General features: G+C 40.4%; 1 protein-coding gene across 1 annotated transcript; it reads left to right on the forward strand.

The window, feature by feature from the left end:
• The first annotated feature begins 6,589 nt into the window (after positions 1 to 6,589).
• LOC147902711 (uncharacterized) lies at positions 6,590 to 8,818 on the forward strand. Its single transcript, XM_087373737.1, has one exon. It carries the CDS (start codon positions 6,868 to 6,870, stop codon positions 8,200 to 8,202), a length of 1,335 nt encoding a protein of 444 aa, XP_087229863.1. The 5' UTR covers positions 6,590 to 6,867; the 3' UTR covers positions 8,203 to 8,818.
• The last annotated feature ends 479 nt before the right edge of the window (positions 8,819 to 9,297 follow it).

Here is a 9,297-nt window from a genome sequence, read left to right on the forward strand (position 1 = left end):
GATGCAATGGGAATAGGAATACTCCATGTGGTTCCTGATACAAATGATGTTAGAGGGCCATGCAACTCTCAAGCACTCTGGTTTGCCTTGCAAATTAATTTACCATAGACCGCCCCAACCTCCCCATTCTGTTGGAAATCGATCCCTTGAGCCATGAGGCCGTGGTTAAAGGCATGGGGGAATGGAGTCTGACTGAACGAGAGTTGGGAGTCATAGAGGCACTAGGATTCAAGTTTTCATTAATTTCTCTATCAAAGCTCATCAAGTCCTCTGAGCTTGAGGTGTCAGACCATGTATGGAGTATGAGCTTAGAGTTGAGTTTTCAAATCGGGCTGATGCTAAGGTGGGTACTCAGCTAGATATAATGTGAGGCACTACCCTCTGGCTCCAGATCACTTGAAACCACCCTACTAGACCTTAGTTGCATGTGTTCATCACCCTCATAGGTTGCTACAGTCAGTTTCAGTCAACTGTGCAAGCCTGGCATTAAAGCAAAGAGTCGCTACATTAGCCTTAATGCAACAACTTGGAAGTCGCTACATTAGCTTTAATCATCTCACTGCATTACGTTATATAGTAGCTCGACAATTATAGCAGTGACGAAAATATGGCAACGACTTAAATATAGTGGAAACTATTAATGAAATGGGATAATTATAGCAGCGAGTCAAATATAGCAGTGACAGAATTGATTAATGCAATGGGCTGGGAGTTTTTGCTTTAGCACTAACGCTACTGGATGAATTTTGATCTGACAATTGTCAATTCATTTAATGACACATGGCAGGTAGTAGGTGAACTGTCAATGGTAGGTGGTGCCAGTAATTAATGCAGCGAGTAGTTGCATTATTAATGCAACAATTGAATGATTTATTGCGTCGAATTTAAAGCAACGACACACAAACACATAGTTTTGCCTATTGGTTTTTGAGGATTTTCTTGATTTTGGGAGTTTATATTCAAAATTTATGGGGTGTGGGGATGCTATACTACCTAATCTACCTACTCAATGCAAAGGACAACGAAAAACAACACATTTTAAAATGCAAATGGGAGGTTTTTCACAATGTGACTATCTACCCCCTTCAAACTTCCAAAATTCAATTCTATATTCATTTCTTAGAGTTTTTGATTGAATTTGAACTCACAAGTTACTTTTAGCAATCCTCTCAACTACAAACTTCTATGATTCAATAACAAAAAACCACACTAAACAAGCTTCATTCACTAAAAAATGCTTCCAACTTGAAAACAAACATTCTTCATTTTCTCTCCCAAACTAGTCCCTGTACACCAACTTCAATAGCCCTCGTTAAGCTAGAAATGTTGAGGAATGGGTAGTTTAACAGAATACGATGAGGGTAGTTTACCATCCTAGCACTAGTCCTTTCTTCATTGTTGTTATGCCTTATGTCATGAGGTCTCTTGTTTCTTGGCCATTAGCCACCATGGATTCTTGTTCTTCACCTCCACCATGTCTTACCTCATTGACTCCATGATGTCGGATCTATTGCCACCTCGACTATGTCTGCCACATATCAGCCATGGTCTATCCTCATGGTTGTGTAGGGTCAACAATATTGTATTTGTCTGCTGATGACTCTCATTCTGGGAAACAATAACAAAAGTCACAAGTACTGACCCTTGATGTTGAGCAGAGGAAGATGGACAACTTGAAGCTAAGTTGAACAACCCAAGTAGAATGGTATAAGTTAAGGTAGGTAGGGAGAAGAAGATAAAGAGGTTGATAAGGGAAAGCAAAAGATGGTTGAGGAGGAACCTCTCCCTCCTACTCATGACAAGGATTACAAAATTTTACATGGATGTAAAAAGAATGCTAAATTACAAGAAAGGTGATTAGAAGGACTTGAGAAGGTCATAAAGAGAAAAGAAGATAATTGAGAGATACTTTTGGAAGCTTCTCCAATGTAGCGTTTATAGGTGGTACACAACATGAATCATTTGTGGGAGAGATGCAAATACTATAGGCAATAGCCTATGTCTTATAGGGAAGCTATCAAATTCCAAGAAAGGCAAGATGTGTTAGAGTTTGAATATAACTCCATCATGAAAGATCAACATGGAGTTATGTGAGCTACCATAGGGTACACCAACCATAGTCATGAAATGGGTTTACAAAGTGAATATAGATGTAGCTAACATTCTACTTTAGTATTGGAGGATGTTGGCATTCTTACCTATGCATTTCACTTGACCAGATCTAGAGATTTGTCTAAGAAGACATGGGGTATAATTTCTCAAAGACTACCCAAATCTTTGAGGGTGCTTATCAAGAGGAAAGTAGCAGGAGGGAACCTTCCACAAGGAGTTAGAGGCCATCAATTGGAGAAGTTGATTCATATGATGTAGACGTACATAGCAAGGAAGAGGAGGGATCAAGCACTTCCACTCCAACACCACTAGAAGTGTTCCTTAGATGAGGAGGTTAATTTGCAAGAGGAGACTCTTATTGTGTAACCATATTGAATTAACGAACTTTGAAAAATCAAATTGTATCACATAGTCAAATTATGTTTTTTCTTTTGCTTTCTGAAACATTCTTGATGTAACAAATATGAGGGATTTTAATGGTATTTCTTAAATTTCAAATCCAAAAAAACTATATGTCTCTAAAATTGTATCAGCTCATCCAAACTGTGGTCTTTAAATGTCTTCTCAAGCATTCTTGATATAAAAAATATGAGGGTCTTAATGGAATTTCTTAAATTTAAAATGCAAAGAAAACTATACGTCTGTAAAACTTAACGGTTCCAAGAAGTTTCGATATATGAAAAATTGCACATTAGTAAAAATAGCTTGTTTTTCTTCAAAGATGCCTTCTAGTTGCCATTTCAATGTAATGTTACCCTCTTAAATATAACACTTTTGTAAATAAACTAGGGCTTAGTCATGGTTGTCGAGTAGCTATCCTCTCTAAAGAAAAAGATTCATTCTAGAGTACTAAACTTTGGCATGTTTTATTTGATGATCCAAGAAAAGATTTGTTTTCGTGAAAGTGAGAAATTTTCCATTAACTAACTTCACATTTTTAGATGTGAATTTTCTATAACTTTTTCTTACAAGTGATAAAAAAATATTGAGCCTCACTCTATCAGTGTAAAAGGTCAACATTGTTGATGTATTAAAATGCTAAGCTACTTTATAGCTTCACCCCTAGTACATTGAACTTTGATGCCCATGTGTGAAATTTAACTTTCTAAACTTGTTTCTTTTCAATAAAATGATAGCCTAGTGTATATTCTATCATGGATGCTTGGCTATCCTCATTTTTCAATGTGGGTTTTACTAACATTATGGCTTTTTATGAAATGTATATTGTTTTTTATTGATACTTTTGTACTGGCATTCAAATTTGTTACCATTTTTCAATGAGGCTTCATATAAAAAGGCATGTTATATATGCTTTTTGTCTCAGTGCACATTGTTGTCATTACTCATTATGGATGTATCATGAGAAGGTGAGACTTCAAGCAATCCATTTTATTATGCGAACCCTTTATTTATTCTTGCTTTTGACACCATGTAAGCCTATAGTTTTCATTTCTGTGTCACATGTCATTGTGGCATTCAATTAAAAGTTATATCCCAAGGCAACATGTCAATGCTTGATTGTGTTTTGCACCCAATTTAGTACATAAGCTTACAATTTATAATTGGTGACCCTTATATAAGGGAATATCATAGTGTGGAACAATTTTGGAACTAGTCTTTGTTTGCATTCTTTGTCTACATCGTGTATGGACATGCTCCAGAGTACTTGCTTTCATGTGCCATCCTTGATTCACATTATAGTTGCTAAAATGAAGGAGTATTGTGATCGAACTTGTAAATGTTAGACGTCGACTTTAGTGAGACTTTTCATCAAGACTATGCCCTTCATCATGAGGGCCCCCCTCATTGCAAGTTGGCCTTTTGATATAGCTAAAGACAATTCTAAAAATTGAAAAGAAAGTACTATTTAGGAGTGGGACCTTACATCATTCTTACAAAAGTCCTATTTCATGAGGATAATTTTTTGGGGATTGTCAATGCATCTAGCTAAATACCAATACTTTACATGCAAAGTTTAGGACCCCTACGCATCCAAGAATATCATATCAACTCCTTGAAAATAGAGCTTCTTGCCTAAACAAAAGTTTTTCAATATTATTTATCATGAGAACACATGAAAGCTCATCTGACTACATTGCTTTCTAAAGACTACATGATTCGATACAAAAATCGAGACTATATGATTCGATAAAAAAATCGTTCAAAGTAGTTTGGTGATTCCCATGACCTAGTTAAAGAGAGTCAATGGACATGAATAATTTAGACGTAGTCATTGTTACACAAATATTTTGCTTGAAAGATCACCAAAGTAACTTTTTACAAATAAATCATTTTTGGGTGCTTTTGGAGATCTCATTAAAACTAAATGGAAGGGGCATGTTACACAACCATTTTATCATAAGGGAAACCTTTGAGGTCAACACAAGCATAAGAAAAGCCATGCAACATGTTGCATTATGCATTTAGGTTTCATAGTTTAATGACGTTTGTTTTTATGGATCACATTGGTGCCTCTCCTAACTACAATTAGAAATGATATTTTGCATTACACTTTCATTAATGTATATGGATGCAGGAAGGTATAATATAACCATTATTTCCTAAATTCACTAGCATTGGGAGCTTTAAGCCATGTCTTTGGTTTTGAAATGGTCATGAAAAAAAGCTTCTTTAATTGAAAATTTTGATGAAGATTTGAAGTAATCTTTAACCAAACTAGTGTTAACATTATGCACATCGTGGCAAAGCTTTAATTTTAAACACTTGAAGGATACTCATTGGGCATTTTTGTCTATAGAAAAGCTTCATAAAATACGATTGAGAAAGGATGAAGCACGACTTGGGCGAATTCAATCTTGAAATTCAAGAGTTGAAGTTTGCATGCTTTCCTTAAGGTGACCACTTGAGAGCATGTGGAAACACACAGACACACACACACACACACACACACACATGTACACAGATGTTTGTGCATACAACCATGCATGCATGCTCACGCATGCGTATGGATGCACATGTGCATGTACACATGCATGCATGTGCGCATGCACACACACACACACACACACACACACACACACACACACAATGCTTATGTTATAAAGTGGAGGGACAATTACACTAATATTCAAGAGGGACACTTGCAATAACGTTGAAGATGGTAATTACAATAACCTAGGATGGGTTATCATATTAATGATGGAGTGAGAGTTTGAATAGTGGCTTTCCATTGAACCATAATAAGTACTAAAGTGTTATGATTGCCATATTTTAAGTTAATATATGAATTTAAATAAAGTCTCAAGCAAATGGCACTAAAAATCTGGCTCGAATGCTCTAGTTTTACAATTTGATGGCTTGAGAGTGAAGGGCCTATGGTTGAAGTCTTTAGTGTCAGCAAGTTTGTACATGTCTTCACAAGTTTATAATGGTCATACGTCCTATGTTATGATCAATTATGGTTGAATGAAAGAGTGTTTACCCCTTAGAGAGTCTCAAAGCATACCTTACAAGGCTCAATGGAAAGCCACCCTAGATTATATGTAGCTTGTGTGATTTTAAGTTGTGATTTCTTTAGTCTGGACCATTAAAATTGTTGAATGACATGTAACATAACTTAACTTTAAAGAATAAGTTGTGATTTCTTTAATTGGGAAACATTATGAGAGCTGGAAAGATAGAGGAGATATAATTATTAAAATTGTTTTGGAAGGGGTGTAAAAATCACTCCATAGAATCCTTCACTCAATTTAAAATACCAAGGGTGAAGACAAAGGAAATGTGCAATTTAGAATGATAAAAAAGAAATAATAAGCTGATTGTGAATAAATTAGAATTATGCAGAAAGCAAAGTGAAGGCCGTTGGATGGGGGAAACGGACGGCTGAGATTGGAAGAGGGAAGATGGCAGTCACCTTTCTTTCTCTCATGGCTCAAATTATTCTGCTTGCGGAGCGAGCGAGCGATCGAGAGAGACAGAGACAGAGAGAGAGAGGAGCAGGTCCTCTGTCTGTGTGTGTCTCTCTGTCTGTCTCAAAAAAGTAAAGGGAGCGCCAGATTTCGCATCCTGAAGTTCCTGAACTCTGCTAGTGTGTGTGCGGAGAAAGAGAAACAGAGAGCGCCAGATTTTGCGTATCTTCCGTGTGTGTGGAGAGAGAGAGAGAGAGAGAGAACGCGCCAGATTTTGCGTCCCTCCGTGTGTGCGCCAGATTTTGAGAGAGAGAGAGAGAGAGAGAGAAAGCGCGTACCTCCGTTGTCTGTGTGAGAGAAAGAGAGAGAGGGGAGAACAGTGTGTGTGTGAGAGAGTTTTCACAGAAATAAAAAAGTGTGTGTGTGTTACAGAGAGAGAGAAGGAGGAGGAGGAGGAGCAGGAGCGGAGAGAGAGAGAGACAGAGAGAGAGAGAGAGGGAGGAGGAGGAGGAGCGGAGAGAAAAAGCGAGAGAGAGAGAGAGAAGAGAAGAGAAGAGAAGGTGGAGCGACGAGCAGCAGCCGAGTAGGCTTTGCATTTCTCTTTCTGCGGCGCGTGCTGTGTGTGTGTGTGTGCAGGTTTTGCCCGCGGAAGAACGGCGGATTCGGCCTCAACAGATCCTCTCCCTTCCAAGTTTCCCGTGCTACATCTCGCGTCAGAATCGAGGCGCACCGGACTACTGCAATTTCCACGGCGCTCATCAACCGTTGTGGCAGGCCGTAGCGTCGTCTTGTCACCGAAAGAGACAAACTGGGCTCCATGTGAAACGGCAACGAAAGCTTGCCTGTCGGAGACCGAGCAGCAACTTTCGCCTTTACCTCAGCCGAAATGCCGCAAGATCAAGAAGCAGCATCAGGCCGTCCTGGCAACCTCATCGTCCTCCTCAATGGTACCATGCCTGACGACAATCCTGAGCTCCCTGACGACGAGACGAAGCCCTCCTACTGTAACGGGACAGATTCAAAGAAACCCAAAATCTCCGAGCCTCAAGCCGAGCCGCAGAGCCTTCTCCCCAAACAAGAGAACGCTGCCCATAACTCTAGTAACAACGATGAGCGCGTATATCGCCAGGGTAACTGGCTCCCCAACGAAATACTCGTTTTGCTCGAAGCAAAGCGTAAAGAGCAGGACATGTTTTCTGGATCCCGGCGAAGCATCCTTACAGCCGAGGACAAGTGGAAATTCGTCTCGGATTACTGCCGAACCAAAGGCGTGCAGCGCTCCAAGGAGCAGTGCCGTTTCAAATGGGACAACATGATGCCGGATTACCGCAAAATCAGAGATTACGAGGAGCAGAGGGATACCGGGGCGCAGTCGTACTTCGACATGGAGAGCTGGGAGAGGAAGACGAAGCTGTTGCCGAGCAACATGGATCTGGAGATGTACAAGCGGATAGGCTCCATTTTGTCGAACAAGCCTACGAAAGGAGGGTTGAGCGGTCTCAAGAGAGAAGCTAGAGAGAAGAAACTCGCAGAGGCAACGTCTGAGCGAGCTGTAGATGTGGGTGGTGCGTCCATGCAGTGGATGAGGAACTGTGCAAATGGAGGAGAGTTGCAAGGAACGCCAAAAGCTTGGGGGGAGAGGACAGGTGCTGCTGGGCTTTTCACGGTTCCTAGGAGGAGGAGGAAGAAGAGCAATGTACCTGAGTGCAGAATTGCACGGGATTTGGAGCCAGAATCGAGCGACGACTCTTCGACAGAAGAGGACATTGCTGTGATGTCTTGCAGATCAGCAGCAGCCACTGCTGTTTACTTGAACGATGAGTGTGCTTTGGCAACTCAAAGGTTGAGGGTGGACAACAGAGATGCAACAGCAACATTCAGGCAAGATGCAGCAACATACAGGCAAGATGCAGCTCCCTCCTACAGGCTCCCCAACAACAACAACAACAATAGTCAAGCCCTCTGGGGTAGTCCCCTGCATGCTTCAGACGAGAAGAGAGCCCCTAAAGAGGTCTGTTATGGCCTCAGGGGCTGTGAGAGGAGTACTGAAATGCTCTCATACATTGAAGACAGGAAAGATGCCAGGCATAAAGAGCTTCTTGCTCTTGAACGAGAAAAATTAGCCGTCTTCAGAGAAGCAAGCTTTGCTGCTGCCAAGGCTATGACCAATGCCGTAGATGTGTTCTCCAAAATAGCTCAGGAGCTGCTGCGGCCTCGGTAAGGCTAAGTCTGGCTCCTGCATCTCTTTGCTGCTTGCCTTGCTCCTCTGCCCATCTAAACCATTCAGCTTAGCTTAGTTATATCATCATTCTCCATGTCTGCATCTTTGATTGATTTCATTTAGCTTGCTTAGTTGCATCCTCATTCTTAACTGATTCTAGAATTGGTAGTCTGCTGGTTCTCGCAGCCTCATTTTCAACTGATTTTAGATTTGGTGGTCTGCTGGTTCTCAAGTATTTTTCTTCATTTCAGACCTTTCCGATTCTGCCAATGTGAATAATGTCCCTCAGTTCATGTCCCTATTAAGTGCTCTCCCAACCTGAAAGGAACTAAATCAAATTGAAGACGTAAAGGTTTGCTTGCCGGATTGATGTTGCTTTCTGTTGAAGCTCGGATAAATCATCAATGTTCCTCGCTTCTATGAGTTCCTATCTTGACATGGTGAAGTGCAGGGATGGTAATATAAGTTTGGGCATATCAAGCCTCGGGTGCTAAGTCTGTTTGGCTCATGCTCTTTGATTTCCCTTAGAGGCCTCTTTCTTTGTATAATGCCAAAGGCCAAAGTCAGGCCAAATACATTTCTATCTTTATCAGGGAAGGTCATTACTTAACGAGAACGATATAGGTTTAGTGACAGCAATCAAATATTGAGTTAATGTGGAAACCTTTTCGACACTCAGTTCAAGATTGGATATATGGGATATGCTTGGTTTACGAAGTTACTGCTGACCTACTGTTATTCGGAGCATGACTGACTCTCTCTCTCTCTCTCTCTCTCTCTCTCTCTCTGCCTTAGGCCAGAGCAAGTACTGATAAGGGCAAGAAAAACTTGTGACCTGCAGGTTATTTTTCTGCACCTTTTCAACGTAGTTTCTTTTTCTCTCGTTCTCTCTGCCTATGGTATTCACCTTTCCAACTGATTCATTAATTAAGGTAAGGTTGTAGAAATCTTTAGAACAACAAAAATCTGAATTTGTGCGATTGGATGTATTCTAATCTTACAAATCTTAGTACGGTTGGTACGGTTGTAGAATTCTTAGTGGTATATAGTATTGAACATAGCAAGTCATACCCATCCTGTGCTTTTGTTGTTGTT

Source organism: Dipteris shenzhenensis, chromosome 4 (assembly GCF_047967505.1).
Source record: "Dipteris shenzhenensis isolate YYH24624 ecotype China chromosome 4, Dip_SZ_1.0, whole genome shotgun sequence".
In the NCBI taxonomy this organism is placed as follows: Eukaryota; Viridiplantae; Streptophyta; class Polypodiopsida; order Gleicheniales; family Dipteridaceae; genus Dipteris; species Dipteris shenzhenensis.